The 19,140-nt window shown below is 39.2% G+C and overlaps 1 protein-coding gene across 6 annotated transcripts in view; it reads right to left on the bottom strand.

Annotated features, from left to right (window-relative positions):
* LOC139965570 (uncharacterized) overlaps window positions 1-17,153 on the bottom strand; it is a 55,889-nt gene extending 38,736 nt beyond the window's left edge. For 3 of the 6 annotated variants that reach the window (XM_071968075.1, XM_071968078.1, XM_071968077.1), the window contains exons 1-8: window positions 16,810-17,152; window positions 14,372-14,602; window positions 11,460-11,711; window positions 10,719-10,988; window positions 6,683-6,931; window positions 2,286-2,540; window positions 1,174-1,419; window positions 759-1,007 (exon numbers count right to left, since the gene is read on the bottom strand). In XM_071968075.1, the coding sequence (XP_071824176.1) occupies window positions 759-1,007; window positions 1,174-1,419; window positions 2,286-2,540; window positions 6,683-6,931; window positions 10,719-10,988; window positions 11,460-11,711; window positions 14,372-14,602; window positions 16,810-16,873 (1,816 nt within the window). In that variant the 5' untranslated portion in view covers window positions 16,874-17,152. Of the gene's footprint in view, window positions 1-758; window positions 1,008-1,173; window positions 1,420-2,285; window positions 2,541-6,682; window positions 6,932-10,718; window positions 10,989-11,459; window positions 11,712-11,937; window positions 12,157-14,371; window positions 14,603-16,809 lie in introns of those variants that run through there. The other 3 variants (XM_071968076.1, XM_071968080.1, XM_071968079.1) reach the window with 3 other exon arrangements.
* Between the last annotated feature and the right edge of the window lie 1,987 nt (window positions 17,154-19,140).

Here is a 19,140-nt window from a genome sequence, read left to right as displayed (position 1 = left end):
TGGCCTGCAGGCCGTAGGTTGCCCACCCCTGGCCTGTTATATATGTTAGTAATATATGTTAGGTGGCAGTTATATATGTTATATCTGTTAGTTATCTACGTTAGGTGGCAGTTGATTGAGCATTTCTTGCCGGCAACATAACTCACAAAGTACGGTCTCTCATGGAAAAGGGAATGACAAAAGGTCACAGCATTTTAAAGAGCATTCTCTTACAACAATGTTTGGGTTTGTTGCCTTGGCATCTTGAAAAAGCACACATTTCTATTAGATAAGGAAGACCTGGGTTGTAATATATCATCGAGTGATACTATCTGCTTTTCTTTCTATATGAAGTCAGCATTTACCTAACTTAATGTCTATCCACATATGTATGTACATTTGTTGTCAATCACAGTCCCACAATGACATTTATTTGCAGCAGCTGTGAGTCACATGATATCTAAGCAATTAATAATGGCTAATAGCTTCTACAAATTATTTAACAAAAACCCAAAAAAAAGCTACTTTGTAGCGGAAAGACTAGAGCTCATACTATTCACTGCCTCTGAAAAGTAATTCCATCAGACCAAGACTGAAAATGATTACTGAAAATTTATTTGATCAGAAAAATTAATATCTTGGAAACAAATGGAAAGAAAATTTGTTGTCCATTTTCTAAATTCAACAACCCTGTTTTCGTAGCCATGTGTCCCAAACATATACATAATCTTTCGCTCATACTTCGAAGACTATACCACTTCGATGGAGCAATTGCTTACCAGATACGATAACTGCAAATTCACATTGGTCAATGTTGCCACTTTCGTCACGGAATTGATAGGTCACAGGGGTAGTTCCTAGTGGGAAGGTTTCCCCGGGGTTATGTGTTGATGAAGTGGTAACAATGCCCAAGGAATTGTCAGTAGCTGTTGGAGGTGTGAAAGAGACGGGTGTCTCGCTTCCATCAGGTGAAAGAGTGGCTGTTATTGGAACTTGAGGACAGCCAAAGATCTGTGGAGGTGTTTGATCTTTAAAACAATAGAGAAATTAACTTAAAAGTATGCAAGGAAGCTTTGTTACAGAATACTAGAAGTTAATTAATCGACAATTTTAAGAACACATACGACACAAAAAGACAGAAAGAATGTTTCACTTCAAATTATTCACAGAGAGAAAAAAATTATTAAAACTCACCTAGGATAGTAACTGTAAATCTACACGACGAAACAAGGCCGCCACTATCTGTGAACGTGTATTCTACATCAGTTATTCCGATCGGAAATAGTTCAGGTGGAACGTGGGTTCTCCCTCTCGTTGGTATACCATCATCATCTTGTGCCCTGGGTTCCTCCCAAGAGACGGTAGAACCACTTTGATCACCAGGTGCAATTTCAGTTATTGGCATAGGACAGTTCATTACTACCGGAGGCTCATTTTCCGCTGCAATTAAAGGAAAGAGACAGATATATTAAAACAAAAATAGTTCCAAATAGCCTGATGTTTGTAGCTTTTGAGTACCATAAAATACCCTTAAAAGTCACTATTTGATGCAAATGATTAATTCGTCCCTGTGTCAGATGTTTATTACTGCTGTAGAAGCTTCGTTATTTTATTTGGCAAAGTGGAGAATAGATTTATACCGAGGCTTATACTGTTTGAATAACTTTCTCAAAGTAATGTTAAAATGACCTTCAACACAGTTTTACTGAAAATGATATAATTTTCATTGGCTTGAGAGGAAAGCATTCTGCTAGGATATAATGTATTTCAGCACAGTTTTTTTTTCCAAATTAATATCTGCTGGACACAAACACAGAGTATCACAAGTTATTTCTGGAAATTCTGCCCACTTTGCTCCAAACACTACATTTTAAGTGTTAAGCAGCTTCCTAGCTTAATGGGAAGCCAAATGCACCTAAACTTCTATTGGGAATCTGTTGCTGGGGTCTTTGCCACTCTCAGTGATGGATAAGGACTTCATGGACAACGACAGAATTTTCTTCGCATTTAAATATCAATTTATCAATGATTGCATCAAAGATTTAGGATGTTACTGATTCTTCTGAAGACAAAATATTGACAATTAGCAATGAATTTTCACTACAGATGACGAAAGGTGATTGTTTACAAAGACTAATGGAAAAGAAAGTATTTTCTAGAATTTCCAAAAATACAGAAAAAATTATATCCTACCATAGTTAAGTGTATAGCAAATAGCCTAACCACCTCGGCGGTTACGGATCTCACGTAACTAAGAAAACACAACTAATTTTTCACATCCACATATAACTTTTGTTATGACTTACTGTCCCGAGTCAGCACAACTCTAAATTGGCAGGTTGCCATATTGTTCGATTCATCTCTGGCTGTTAATGTCACTTCAGTTGTACCCTCAAAAAAGAATTGCCCAGACTCATGAGTTCCGGTTATGAACGTCATTCCATTGGAGTTATCGACCGCAACGATCGTCTGCCACTCTATTCTCTTACTTGTCTCGGTGACGGTTAGAGTGTCCATTATATCAACTTGAGGACAATTCTGGAAGACAGGAGGTGTGATATCTGTCCAAGAGGAATAAGGAAAGTTACTGTAGTTTCTTTGACTGTGAAAAGGGGGTATGGGTTGAAATAGTTAAAGTCACAAATTTAGTTGGTAAGCACTGAAGTCATGTTATTGCAGTCCAGTTCTAAACTGTAACAAATGTATAATTAAAGGATTGGAAACAATAACATAAAGAGTGTTCAAAAGAAAGGTTTAATAAGAAACAGATTGAAAAGCTCAACATTTGAATTTATTCTCCATGTTAATGCAGGCTGAACAAATTTTCTACTTTGAAAAACAGAAGTTGCAGCTATGAAAACTTAAGAATGTTGAAAGATTTACACTAAAAGTTTGTCAATATCCATATATATTTTTTGCCCTTTTGCTTAATTTTAATAATATCATCCTTATATCACTTTATTTTCTTAACTTTGGCTATGATGGTAAACAAACGATAAGCATATTAGTATCATGTTTCCTATTCTAGAAACTTTGTAACTTTGTTGAAAATAACACAACTATAAAAGTCACCAATGGCAAGCTAACATTTCACCAGGGCATATTTTAAGCGAAATTAATTGATTAGCATGTTTTGCTAACCAACTGCCATTTTGATTAGCACTACATAAAAATCGATTAGCATTGAGAAATTTGTGAATCTAGTAATCTTCATTTCTCATTTATGTATAAATGTATGTACTGTAGCCTAGATACGCCTGATGCTATCATTCCACAAAGTATGCATCAAAAGGAGGACATATAAATAAATTCCTTGTGTGAAAATGCAGGTGGTATCCGTTTCTCATTTCGCTCAACTAACCTACTCGCGCCGGGAGTCAAGTCATATTCCAGCCACGACCAATTGTTCTCCGAAATCCATTTCTTAGCCGTTTCCTCCTTTAAACCTTAAACTGCCATGACGAAGTATTCGGAAGTAAATTACAAAACGGAATCTGTGGAAACTGCGCGATCACAAATCCAGAACTCCTGATTCTGTAACAATGTAATTTCTGTTCAACCGATGGCGATAAATCCGATAATCCGATTACATTCTGAAACTACAGTACTACACAGTGCAATATTATTATTGTAATGTTAGCCTATAGCCAGCACCAGTAGCCCACAACGTGGTATTGCAATTAGGGTTGGGCGATATTTGCTTTTTAACGTCACAATAAATAGTTCAAAAATTATCGCGATAATTCGATAATTACGATAATTTTTCCTTGTTGTGTTTAGTGTGTTCGCGAACACACTAAAACAACTGCCGATTTCCCACCGGTGGTTTCGCGCAGCGAACATGCACACCAACCCCTGTTGCATGCAAGCATAGTGTCGTGGGGTCCAGGGGCCCGCCTTAGCGCCCGGTGGTGTCAAGGGGTGGAACCCCTTGTGTGGGGTTCCAGGGGGCGAAGGCCCCCGGAAAATTTTAGTATTTTTGCGTGTCTGGCGATATAAAATTCGCAGTTAAGGATTCAAAATACTGACAACTTTTTGAATTTAAATTGTCACGAAACTGATGAAAATTTTAAAATGACAAGTTAGAGTAGCTATATTATGTGATAAAATGAAAAGAGATTTAATCTGTCTTACAATCTTTAAAAAGTGCAACTTACAAAACTGTCGATATTATGAAACAAATTACGATCGGCAAAGCCCCGTTTCTAGACTGCCTAACAATGAACAGCGTGCACTATACGTACATCAGTTTACAACTGCAGTGTTTATCCCTACTAAAATATCACGGTAGGCTACATGTGATGCGAATTTTCACAGGTACCTTGCCAAACAACCCCCCTGTCTAACACCTGTTTGTTAACATTTTTGGCACGTTTCCAATAAAAACTTTTCATGGAGTTAACTATTTTGGCTCCATTCTAGAATTAATTAGGTCAGTCAGTAAAGGATCGGTAAAGTTATGCAAAATATTATCTTAGACGTTCAAGAAAAGAAGGTAAATATCCCCGTAACATTAAGGTAAGTAAAACACACCTCAAGTCAACCGACTCCTCCGCATGAACAAAACAATCTATTCCCCATGATACACGAGGCACAGTCTATACCATACAGTCATAGCACAATATCAAGGCCCCAATAGCTACAGTATGGCCATCTTTATGAAAGTAAGAATCTTGTAATCCCATGTTTTAGGCCACTTGGCATGATTAACTAAATGCTAAATATTGTTTCCTTGTCCTTGTAGAAAATGTCAACTTCGCAAAATACAATTAGTTGTGTTTTTGTTGTTACGTGAGATCCGTAACCGACGATAATACACTTAACTATGGTAGGATATTATTATTATTATTTTTTTTGGTGGAAATTCTAGAAAATACTTTCTTTTCCCCCGCTTAACACTAGATGTGGTCTTATGGTTTATTCAGAAATGGGTGTACTAGAGCCTTGTTTACATGACATTAGTTGCATTTAGCACGATATGCCAGTTTCGCGTGAATTTTTCGAAACTATTTTGCTCGACCTTTCGTAAAATTTGAAAGGTGTACCAACTTCCTGTTCGTACACAATTGGTAATGTCTCTACTGATTTTCAGAGTTTTTTCTCTGTACAGTCAATGTTGTAAAGGACGGGTTTTTCAAGAAGTTCAAAAGTCAGTAAATGAAGTTGATAAACTTTATTTCTTTTCAACTTTCTAAACCATGGAATGCTAGAAAAACATTTACACTTAATACGGAAAAAGGATAATCGCATTTTTTCCACATTTATTTCAAATTTCTTTCACAAGAAATTATCGTCATTTGTTCAATCCTCAAAAAATATCGTCTTGAAAAAAATATAAGCAATATCAGTTACGCGATGGTCCGTATCATAGTGGTACAGTACGGATGTATCAATGACCATGCTTCTAGTAGTTTATACTGCCCGCACATACCTAGCGCCCGTTCGCGGACTACGACTGTCATAGATATAGTACATACTACGGCGCTGTGTAAAACATGCATTAGCAACTTGATTGTGATTTCCAGTTAGGCTATATTGATGATGGAAAAACGTAACGATTCATGATTCGCAGAACTTGCGAATCAACTAGGGAAATGATTCGCAAACAGGCTATTTCGACTCGCAAACTGCGAAGCGAACCCGGTTAAAATATACTTCAAATGTCGAGAAGAATTTGGTCTTTGCTTGTAAACCAATGTTCACCCAACTTCAATATGGATAAATTTTGAATGGTTTGACATTTTGCTTTAAACTAATGGAATAACTTTCTATATAACACAGTTGGTGATGTAGTATGGAATGGGCATTAAAGGTGCCAATTCGGGGCAGCGCAGAGAAAATAATTTTTAATGTCTGAAATTACATCGAAGTGTCAAATTCATCTTTTGGTGGTGTCTGCATACAATTTGTATGTTATAATAAAGTTTGTCTTGTGAAAATGAATGTGGGGATGTCAATTTATTCTTGTGTAAAGTATTTAGGCTGTGTTTATAATGTCATATCACGATAGATTTTGTTGTACTGATGTGAATCGACAATGATCTAGACCATTGGTCTGCAAACCTGCAAACCCAGGATCTTCCTTGAGGACTGAGCCACAACCCACCTGACCCCCCTCCCCACTCCCACCCCTCAGAATTGACGCTCAGAATACATGAAGACCATCTCGGAACGTGGATTTGACATTTTAAAAAATGGTAACCTAATCCATCTTTGTCAGCATGTTTTTCTGTAAATTTTCTGAAGTATGGGGAAAATCCCCATTGTTTTGTAGGTACATAAACGAAATGAAAATATGAAATTTCATTTTATGGTATATGATGCTTCTTATTAAAAACCAACACTAGAACTGTATGTTATATAATGAAGTCTGTGTTCTGACGATGAAATGCAGCCTCAATACAACATATCTGTAGTTGTAACATACGTAGGTTATCATGGAAGCTTAAATATTGCATCAATGCAACAGGATATAAACTGGTTGTTGATTGGTCAAATGGGGATGATCAAATTTTCCCTACATTTTCATTGGATACTGCACAAAGTCAAATTTGTAAAGAAGTAATGTTATCGAGCTATTTGATGCGATTTCGATATCAACATGTAAAATATGTTGTTTTTCTTAATTATCAAAGGTACCCCATTGACAGCACTGACAGATTTTTTTACATCTGACTACCTTACCAAGATGAAATAGACTTACCTTCAACTATAACATTAAATGAACAAACTGCGACATTGCCAACAGCGTCGGTGAAGGTATATTCGACCAGTTCTGTGCCAATTGGGAAAGTTTCACCACTTTCAAAGTTTGAAACTATTTGAACAGGTAGGCTCGCATCAAATTCAATTGTTGGAACTGTCCAGACTACCACAGCATCACTGCCAGAAGCCACTCTTCGTACATCGCTGTCAGAGCACCTGATCATTGGGGGATCCATGTCCACAAAAGCTATGAAGAAAGTAAACAAGAACCATTAATGTTGCAATTGCTTGAAATGATCTGCAAATTGTCGATCCCTTGAGCAGATCAAAATTGATTCATTTCGTGAAGCAAAATCATACACTGTTTAGTGCGCCGCGAGTTTTCTTATTGCGGAAAGGGAAGATTTGAAGATGTTTTGTACTAAAGGAGACGTTTGCAGTGATATCATATCTGAACTGAATCATCGATGCTTGTTCATCAAACTACAGCTAGATATATTGACATTAATGAAAATGTCTCCTACTATAGTATGTACATGAGAACCCCCCCCCCCCCCCCAGGCCTGCATCACTTCAAGACTGTACTGTAAAGCTGGGTTGTTATTGTGTGTAATTACTCCTCACCAAAGGCATGAAGAATTCACAATTAATTGTATAAACCTTAAAGTCTAACCCAGCAAACACAAAACATTATCATAACGTTTTTAAAAGAGCCTCTAAAATATGTTTTCATAACCTTAAATGTGGTGTTATGAAAACTTGGCCATAACGTTTTCATGGGATGTAATATTTTTCTCACATTTTGAAAACGTTATATTAATGTTTTAACGAAAATATGTTTTAAAATAATAGCCTGAAATTGTTTTCGTGACATATTTATTACACCACAAATATTGTTATCAAAACAAAAGACGAAACATTTTTATAACGTTTTAAAAACGTTTTTGTGTTCGCTGGGAATTACGAGATACCTCAAAACTAACCTGGTCTGGGTAGTTACTATTTATGAGGACAAAATTGACCCGTCTCCTCCCAACTGACACGCTCTTACGTCTGCCGTGTCTAAAGTGAGAGTGTTACTTTTTGCTGATCTGTCCACCTATGGTGTCCCTGTCTATTCTGGACTACTGCCCTCACCGTCAAACAACGTCTCCCAAATCACAATCTGCTTGTCTCCTATCACAATCCAACTAGAGCTGTATAATTTTTGCATTGGAATTGATAATTGGCCCGATGCAGATTAGCTAACCGATTATAGGTCAAACGTTACTATTTTTATGTATTGGAAGTCGGGTTACTGTGTGTTCCCCCGTGTGTCTACAGGATATCTTCATATTCCAGAAGGTGTGTTACAGCTCAGGGTAACTTTGTGTTCCCACATGTTTTGCTGCCATTGAATAACTGGGAGTTGCGTAAACAATGGTCCCGTAAGTTATTGTCATTACATTTATTTTAGAATCCAATTAATTAAAAAAGAGTTGCTTAATATTATATTAATTGGACTCTGATGGAATTCTCGCACATACAGTAGTGAGGGAATATTAAGTTAATATACTGTATGAATGTAACACTGTGTCCGTATATATGTTATAATATCAAAATATTCATGTGTGAGGGCTTATGGTGTTATGTGCACACTCTAACATGTTGAGAACATGCTAACATTTTCATCATTCTATTATTCCTCTTGCAGGGTTTTCGTTTAATCTTATAATAAATTAGAAACTCTACCACCAAGCCATTGTCTATTTCCTGACCACCGCCTTACGTAGCCTGTGAAACAACCCTCAAAACATTATACCCTTACAAGTGACTCTACTCATCAACTCAGTGACACATCACACATTGAATCATTAATACTAGTAAAAAGCATTTATGGTTGATAATGGGGAAAAATTTCTATTAAATCAGTATATTTGGTATATTTATAGCATGAAAAAACAAAATGCTCTGCTCTAATATGTATGTATGTATGTATGTATGTATGTATGTGTGTATGTATGTATGTATGTATGTGTGCGTGTATGCGTGTATGTGTGTATGTGTGTATGTATGTATGTATGTATGTATGTATGCGTGTATGTATGTATGTATGTACGTATGCATGTACGTATGCGTGTATGTATGCGTGTATGTATGCGTGTATGTATGTATGTATGTATGTATGTATGTATGTATGTGTGTGTGTGTGTGTGTGTGTGTGTGTGTGTATGTATGTGTGTATGTATGCGTGTATGTGTGTATGTATGTATGTATGTATGTATGTATGTATGTATGTATGTATATGTGATCTTCCCGCAAGCAGGAACTCGCGAAAGAAGCCATGGAGGCTTGTAGACTCGCAAGCTGACCGAAGCCAATCTCTCGGCACACATCCATTTAACGTCCATGTCGGGAAGTTGTTATTGAACAACACCCTTGCCAGACGACACACATTGCTGTCGGCGGGGAATCGAACCAGGGATCTCATGACTGGGAGACGCCGGCGTTAACCACTAGGCTATACACTCCGCCTACACTCCGCCTAATATAAACTGAAGGACAGGGGCGGGATTTGAGTTGTGAAAGTGGGGGGGCAAACCTGCCAGCAAGACTATCTAAGCGGAGCGCCACCATCGGTTGGCGCGGAGCGTACAAGAAATTTTTTGGCTTTACTAACCCTCCAGATGGCCGGAAACGGCACTTCCCGAGTGCTCTAAGCTGCATGTACCCATCCTTGAAATATGGATCTCATGTCTGCAATTGTATCTAGATAGTTAATTATCGTTTAAAAAATTGAAGAGGATTGGTAGTAGAACATATGGTCAGATGGTGATGTGCAACTTTTGTTATACGTCACTATCTAAGCGGAGCGCCATCATCGGTTGGCAAGGAGCGTCGAAATTTTCGATGAAAGGTACCCTTAGATCGGTAAAATTAACACCCATATAGGCTTTAAATCTAAACAATTAATGAATGTGTTTAAAGTTAGGGAGGACGGATAGAAGAACTTATATGGTGATGTACAACTGAAGCTTATACGTCACTATTAAGACGGTGCACCACCATCAGTTGGCGCGGCGCGTCGAAATTTAAGCAAAAAGGAAATCCTAGATCAGCAAAAATGGCACCTCCGGTAACAATAAATCGCATCTAGACAGTTCTTTCCCCCTAACATTATTTGTATATTGTGCATTGGACCGATCAAGAATATGTTCAGCACCCACTTCGAAATTCTCCCCGCGGTCCCCACTTCTTGGAGAACTTGGCAAATATTGGGGGCTGACATACCTTTACCCCCCCCCACACTTTTTCATGGGGGATAAGCCCCTCAAGTCCACCGGTTCCGTCGCCACTGAAGTCGAGGCGGGGTGACTTTTTGGATTTTACAATGCGACTATAGGTGCAACATGGAGCAATATATTTACGGGTCATTTCATAGTACTGGCTGAGATTTGAAAAGGAAATTATTACCTGGCAGTACCAGCATTATGTTTGAACTATTGCCAGATTACCAGGCAACATAGAAATTCATAATAAATACTTGAATGTTGCTTACTGTTAATGAAGGGATAGACCACTGGGGGTGGGGTGGGGGTGTGTCATGTGTCAGTGCATTGAATTTAATTATTGATATACCCAATATGCAATTCTGGCTTTTGTAAATCGTTTCTCTGGATTTAGATATTCAACGCATTCAGTAGAGCAGCAACGTTGAAAATCAGTTCCTGAAGCTAGCACTGTAGCACATGCCGTGGATTCATCACATGCAGAATTGAATCGCTTGTGTGTTAGCTCCAGGATTCGTAACCTGTGCTGCGAACCATGTGCTAGCTCCAGCTCCAGTTATTCATGCTACATGTTACGATGTTAAACACAAATTCGACTAGATTCAAAACATATAGGCCTATTTGAGAGGGAACAATTTCGATTAGGGTTGTGCACATTTGTCTGCAAAAACGACAGAAAAAAGTGAACTAAGGTTTGGGAAAAAGTGGGGGGGGCAAATGCCCCCTCTTGCCCCCCCGTAATCCCGCCCATGCTGAAGGACTTACCATTTACGGTGACATCAAACATGCAAGAAGCTACATTCCCTGAGCCATCTGCGTAATCATAACGGACGGTCGTGACTCTTCCAACAGGGAAGGTTCCCCCAGTGAGGCCTTGAAGAGATGATGGACTGGAACTGATCAATTGTGGTGTTTGCAGTGAATCATCTGTTGCAGTCACAGCAGGCCAGGAGACAAACCAAGTTGCTGCTCCAGCCACTGCATTCTCTAACTGGTTTTCAGGACAGTTAATGACAGGGAGTTCCATATCAATTCCTATGGAAAGTAGATGGAAGAATTTGTGTTTGCAAAGAGCAGACAACCATGGGAGGAGAGAAGAACATAAGTACAAAATATGGAACATCAAATAAGGAGTGCTCTGACATAAGAGACTGTTTGATCTGAAACTTACAAAAGACAAGATACATTCTAAAGGGTAGCAATATATTGTTTCATCTGACCACCTCTGTCAAATATTTGCAATCTTAAGCAACCCCCCTCCTCCCCTTAGATACAGTACACCCACCTGCCTGCTTCCTTCATATTTTCTGTGAATGAAGTATTTCTGGGCGGTAAAGGACACAATTTTAGTAAAATGAGCACTCCAAAGTTTCAATTAAACAAGGGTGATAAAAGCAACATACAAATCCTTTCACTTTGGAACTATGAGTATGACTCTCCCATGTACATGCATGTATGCTTGAAATGCAAACGTTACGCTGAAAAATATCTGAAGAAGTGTCTCACCTGTTACCATTACATTAAATTCACAGATTGATGTGAGGCCTCTTGTGTCTTCAAATGTATAGGTGACAGTATGAACACCCACAGGAAAATCAAAAGGTGGTACATGACTAGAGGTACTCATAAAAGGTCCAGCATTGTCAATAGCTGTAGGAACATTCCATGACACAGTCACTGTAGATGCACCAGCTGAAAGAGTTCTGACTATTTCACCAGGACAGTTTTGTATTTGAGGTGGCTGGTCATCTCCGAACCCTATGATAGTATATATATATAATAAAATAAAGCATATGACAAAGAGGTGAAATAGTTAATGAAACTCAAATACAAAATAAATATTTGAAAAAAAAACTTTGGGCCTTTATTGCCTAGCCTACACCAAGCCTATTATAAAGTCATGCAGGCTACCTCGAGTCACATCGTAGGCCTAGGCCAAGACATAACTTGGTCCTAACGCTAGCTAGCCGTTTGGCTTACTTACACAGTAGCAAAGACCACTAGCTCTGTGGTTCTTTTGCACGTTGGTGTGCGACAAACCTCCATGGCTTTTACACCTTCCTGGTGTATGCATGTTATTCTGTGACAACGTTGAAATCACTTGCTGTGTAGTATGCTCTAGTGCTGCTGACAGTGATACTTGAAATATCTAACTCTCCTTTCTCTGCATTCTAGCCTACACAGAAAGCGTTATGACCAGCTTCAAATAAAATTACCAATGACCAGCTTGTCACACACACGATGCGTGCGTGTGCCGGGAAGCACAGCATTAGTAACAATTGCAATAGTTTATGTGGTGTGAAGCCGTTTTCTTTATTGTTTTTCTAAGTAAATAAAGAATCAATCATTCATGGCGTACATATAGGGGGACGTACGCGTTGGCGTTCACAAAAGATGGGGGGCGTGGTGCATTCCCACTAATTTCCACCGTCAGTTGGGGAACTTGGGTAAAATTGGGTCAGTCTGGCGATTTGGCATTCAGCCGGGCGAGAATTGGACCACCGTACTGTAGTGATATCACATATGTCTCCACACAATCGGGGACGTCGCTAGAGGGGGGTGGGGTGTCTCACCCCCCCCCCAATCTTGGTAAACATGACGATAGTTGACAAATTTGAGTGCGACAGTCGGAATTTCCGACTGTCGGAATTTCCGACTGTCGCCAGCTTCAATTCGGAATTTCAGACTGTCGCACTCTAATTTTTCTGACTGTCGCACTCTAATATTCACATGTTTTTTATTAGTGAGTGACATAAAATTTTCGATCAAAATTGACCTTTAATCAGTCATATTTACCACGTTTTCCTCGTCACATCGAGAAATTGTATCTCGCGATCCTTATACTCCACCATACAAAACTTCGTTTGATTTTGAATACAATACTCTAAAAAAAAATACAACGTTCGATCGCCAGCTTCAATTCGGATATAATAATTTATGTATTAATTTTGCTTTTGGGTGGGTTGACCCTGTTCGCTTGCTTCAAGTAAGTTCAGGCTATACCAGGTACGTAGCCAGGGAGCAGGGGAGCGACTGCTCCCCACTTTCAGTGTCGAAAAAAATGTTTAAAAATATATATTTTTTTTTTAGCATGGTATTTTGTCAGTGCTCTTTTGATCTTGAATACTCGTCAGCTGCGTTAACTCGATTATAATCGTAATAACATTCAGGCCTACTGATTCAACTACTTACTAAGTTTGGCAGATGCAATTAGCTAAATTTAGCCTATAGTCTATTTCAAACCTACAGTTGGCCACTGCGTAATAAAATACATATTGCCTACCTAACCGCACTCTATGGAATGTCACGAACCGTATGCACAACGACGTCGACAACGTTCGTTCTCATCCTTTCTATGATTCTTCCTAAGTTGTTGCACGAACAGCATGTTTTGAAGCTAAGCTAGCAATCGTACGTGATACGCACTTCCTATAAATAATTATTACACTGCCAATACACGGCGATAACGATATTTTTTTAGGCCACTGCACACCTGGCTGTCTTACAAAATATGAAAGTTTATATTGTCCATCAGTTAAGTTCGTCAATGTATTAAAGTCCAGACATTGGACAATAAACAAGAACCATCCTTCTGGAAAAATTGTAAAAGAGCACTATGTTTGTCTTTCTGATATATTATGTAAAAGAATTCAAACAGGAAACAAAATCTGCTGATAATATGATATCATATGATAATGGCAAAACATTGCACCAGATCGCATCTAAGGACCTTCAATTGTTCAAATAACATAAGCAAAACTTTGCCCCATAAGGTACAAATGTATCGAAGAAAGTTCGTAACATAAGTGCAGTCGCGAAAGATTGGGTGTCTGACTGACACTGTGCGGTAGGGGGGGGGGGACAAGGCAGCAGTCGGAATTTTCTGGCTCCAAAACCCATCCAGATGGGATTTCAGCCACTACTCCCCTCCCCCTCCCCCCAATCATCAGGCCTTAGCTACGTCCCTGCACACAAGTTTGTACTTTTAATTCGTTACAAAAGGTTAAGAATATTTGAATGATTGTAGCATCCGGTGGGTCCCCCCCCCCTGTACCCCACTGGAGTTTGAGATACACTCCAGAGAAATTTCATAGTAGGCCTACTGATCTATTCTTTCTGACATGTAGGTTTATTTATTTTGCTGCTAATTATTCATTATATCGATGCATTTTTCTTCACGATAAAAATATAATCGCCCGCCAGACGTCGTTCGAACCCTGATAGTTTTAAATTCAATTTAAATAAGTATTAATTAGGTTCTCCGTCTACAATAAACAACCCTTGTCTATACTCACCCCCCCCCATCCCAACCCACCCACCCCCCTTGCCTCCTGACCTTACGGTAGGCTGAAAGGTGATACCTGTATTCTGTATGATACTGTCAGCCTGTTAGAAGAAGAACTTGAAGAAACACTTACAGAACACTATAAATAAAAAGGTACAGCTTCCTTCTTCTCCGGTGGCCGTGTTTTGAAATTCATAAATAATGTCATGAAAACCAACTGGTAACATAGCTTGTCCGGGAATATGACTTCGAAATATTCGTTCCGCATTTGCAGTTGGTTCCGTCCATGTACCAATGATTGAATCGTCTTGATTTGGGACGCCCAAACGGACTGGGAGTATTGGACATCCTTCGATCGAAACACCTGTAACAGTAATCGACAAGATGTGGGCTTGAACGTCGGTTTCTCAGTAACACAACTACAAGAAAATATCCTTTAAAGGGGCACTTACACTTGCATTAAAAGTACTCCGGGAAGTTGTGGTGACGAATGCACGGAGGATCCCATTTTGTCGGAAAGTGTTGAGGTAACTTTACGGGTATATCAATACCGTGGGCGCAATAATACATTTTGTAGGGCCAATGAAGCATACAGTCAACTGTTCTTGCTTTATAAAGACGGTTTAATTGAAAAGATCGCACTGCGTTTATGGTAGGCGAGAAATGAAGCTAAAAAAGAGCCGTACATTCACGATGATGCATAAATGTAGGCATGAAAAAATTCTTATCCCTGGCATTTGGTGGGTGGTATATGGTGTATTACATCCCCTCCACCCATTTTCATGGGGGATATATCCCCCCTCCCCCCCCCCAGGATCGCCGCCCATGCACATGTCCCACTACCTCCTCGAATTCCACCCCTCAACACTGCCCGATCGCTGCCTTTTACGACGCGCAGCGGCTGTGTGATCAGCAACCTTCGTGAACGTACGGTACGGGAATTTTCATACATCTTTTCGGGTATGGTGCCTATAAACCTAGTATCCGTTTCTTAGTAACCGACTCACGATCCATATATTATAGCTATTTATTTCATGGAACATTCCCCACGCCTCCTCAACCTGATGTAGCTCTATAGGCCTTTCCCCTGAGCCAGGGGCGTAGCGAGCGGGGGGGTGTGGGTGGTGTCACACCCCCCCCCCCCCAATAATTTGGTCGCTGTCGGCAAATTTTGGGTCTGTCGGCAAAAGGAGAAAAGGTGAAGAGAGCGGAAGGGGAAGAAAGAAGGAAAGCTGAATAGAAAAAGGAGAACGGGAGCTTCTTCCGTGCCAAATTTGACTTAAAATATGCACCAGATTGCATCTAAGGACGTTCAAACTAATTTTTCCAAAGGGGAGGGGTATACCCCCCTACCCTTAGACCCCTTCCCCATTTCAGTCACCACTTCCAGATCCGTCGGCAAATCAAATTTGACTTAAAATATACATCAGATTGCATCTAAGGACGTTTCAAAACTAAAAATTAGACCCCTCCCCCATTTCAGTCACCACTTCCAGATCCGTCGGCAAATCAAATTCTCCACACCCCCCCCCCCCAACAAAAACCCCTTCGCTACGCCCCTGCCCTGAGCTCAAAACCAATATCTACGGTATATATAGTCTGTTCACATCGTCAGAGTCCCAACCGCTGATATAGGCCATATATTATTTAACCGTTCCAGGGAAATCAGTTCGTCAGTATTGGCCCAAAATATGCTAGATATAGTCAAATAGTTGCCCCAATGTCATCAAGCCAGACCTCATGTAGTTTTCTTTACTGAAGCATATAATTGTCTCATTTTAATTATAGGCTATTTAACATTCCTCAATATCTGGAAGAAACTTGGAGATGCAGAGTCACTAGCAAATTAGATTTTGAAAATATCTAGTAGTTTTCAGCAGGCTAAACTTTGGGGTAATGATGTGTAAGCTACAAGCTTGACTTTCATCACTTTTATCGCATATAAATGTGAGGCTTATACAAGTAACTCGCCATTCCTGGGTGGCAACCATACGTCTATAAAATAATGTACCACTTGGCGTTTATATAATAATATTGGGCGGTAAGGGGGGGGGCGTTGGGGAATGGTGAAATGCGATCCAAACACGGGTAAAATGTCTACGACTTAGAAACTGTGATTACTGAGTAGGACTTTGGGAATACGATGGTGGGCCGAAGAAGTTGAATGTTTGGGCGTGGGAGAGGGGGAAGGGGTGCTGACAGACATGAATCATCACCCGAGCAAGAAGAATCCGAAAATGGTGCCGAGCTAGACCATGTGTTAGACTATAGGAGTTAGACATGTGTTAGACTATGAGCATACTATGGAGTGTTAGCTCAGTTGTTAACACCGGTGCCTTCCAATCATAAGGTCCCCAGTTCTAGTCACTCCAAGATTACTATGTAAGTCGTCCAGTTACAGAGTTGTTGACAATTCATAATCATGGACGTTAAATATGAATCTTAAAGACCGACTTCGGTCAGATTGCGGCTTTGATAAGCAAATGACTGGCTTCTTCACGAGCCTTCCTGCTAACAGGAGGATCTACAATACATTCACGACTAAGTCAATAGAATATAGATGAGACCTACCTTGTGCTGTAACATGTGATATCCAAACAAAGAACAGAAAACAAAGCGTTAACGAATGGTCCATCGTAGACCAGCTGTTGCATAAATTGTTCCTCTCCAGTTCCCTCCCAAAAAAATTACAGTTTTCTCCAAAACAGTGGCGTTGAATTTAAATTAACGGAGAATAGCGATAACATTAATGGTATTTACTTCAATTCAATGTTTTTCTGTTTTTATTTGCAAAGTAGAGTATAACATGTTAAAATATTATGTACTATACTGTACTGTTACAATCATGTACGTGCCTAATTTACTACGTCGGTTCTGCTTTTTCTATAGCTTTACCGAAATTTATATAACAGTACAAATAATATGATTTTTTGTCGCATTTAGGGCGGTCTACAAGTTGTGCAGTGATCCGTTTATCTATAGTATGAAACAGACTATTGCGCTTTGCCAGGCAACACACACGCAGACATCTATTGACCTAGCAAAATAACAATAGACATTGTCTATAATACTATAAGAAATATTATTAATTTTATGAATTCAATATATGCTATTCTTTGTGGTTTAGGCCTAATCTTTTGTGTATAGTTCAAAGTAGTCTGTTACAAAAATAACTTTTGCAGATCAAACACGTACCCACCTATAATTGTTAATAATGGCATTCCAAAGTCGTGAGTAATTACGAAAGTTAATCGACTTCATGCGAATGCTTTAATGTATGAGAAAGTGTATTCGCGTGAAAAACAACATTGTAGACCAGAATGCATTGAGGTTTCGATGACTTCATTGCACTACACTTCTGCTTGTTATGTAACCAGAGCTAGCTAGGCAATAACACCACCATTTTGATACAATTACACAATGGCATGATAAACACATGTCAGTCCACTGTACGTGGCAATTCACACCTCCACCAAAACCAATAGGGGTCTTGTACTCAATGTGATCATCCACACACCAACTGTGAGAAGTATCAACGTTTCCCATCAGTAGATATCATTTAAAAGGATTTTCAGATGGTAACCTCATATGAGATTTGACCTCACAAGCAACAGGGTTCTCGCACTCAATATGGCAAATCCATGTACCCAGGTATGAAAAGTATCCATGATTTCTACCATGAGACTTAATGTTTTCAAGGTTTTCAGGCCTTGACAAATATTTTTAAAAGTACTCGCTATTTGGCGACCGTGACTAAAAATCTTCTCGCAAAAATTTCACTTGCCAATAGGCCTATGATTTTTGTTCAAGTCTCCATAGTACAGATCTGCAATATCGATACTTTCTATGAACAAAGGTTAGGCACTAAAGGCTCGGATACATGGTGCTACGTAATTGCAGATTGGAAAATTATGTTTCTGTGCAGTATGAAATTTAAACTTGATTCCACCACAGTGTTGAACAAAGTAAAACATGTCGCATAATCATAAATAAGCAGTTAGGCCTACTGTAATGTCTCAAACAATTAAAAATAAAACATCTGCAAAAACAGCAACGAAGATAGCTTGACTTCTTTCACATTGTGGTTCCTTTAATACTAGGCATATACTATACAGTAACTATAGGTGTGCGCGAGTCCTAAGCCTATGCAGTACCTCACTGTTACTTTGAACCGCTACTCGATTAGCACGACTTCGTACATTTTCCCAATTATTTTATCTTGTCTTTAGATGCAGATTAGTGCGCAAATAAAATATCGCTATTACTCCATTACACTGCCTAAGTCAAAGCGATCTTTTACGCAATGAAAATCTGAGGTTGTATAAGAGCATCTATCTTCCAAAAAATCCCAGCAGCAACAACAACAAACTTGTCTCAAAACTCCTTAAATTGTTGTATATTTTGCGAATTATGACTGATAGCCAGTGGGAAAATGCCTTAAGAAATAATTGAGGAGATGTTTTGCCATCTGAAATGTATTGGTATTCTGACTGGTATTCTTCGCGTTGTTGTGTTAACCCAACTTTAAGTCTTTATACCCCACCATTGGTGAACTAGACTACATATAAATGCCAATATGCCTAGCCAGGTTTGTTCGAGTTGTCCCATAATCATAAACGTGACGAAAGACGAATGTTTCTTGTAACTGGGCCTAGCTATGCTGAAATTGTTGGAAAAGACTACATAATTTGAGATCAGCCGATCCAGACACAGCTCGTAAAGTCAGTGACAAACTAAGACCGTTTCACACAATTAATTCGTATTGAGTGAGGGCATAGTCAAAAATCGAACTAGGCGACAGTTAAGTTTCGTAAACGGCGCCCGGTCATTCGAAATACGACGGAACACTTCCAATAGCACCGCTCTATGTATAAAGAGTACACCATGTTGCATGTGTATTAG

Source organism: Apostichopus japonicus, chromosome 3 (genome assembly GCF_037975245.1).
Source record: "Apostichopus japonicus isolate 1M-3 chromosome 3, ASM3797524v1, whole genome shotgun sequence".
NCBI lineage: Eukaryota > Metazoa > Echinodermata > Holothuroidea > Aspidochirotida > Stichopodidae > Apostichopus > Apostichopus japonicus.
The sequence above is the reverse complement of the archived record's forward strand: the minus strand, read 5'-3'. Positions and strand labels throughout refer to the sequence as shown.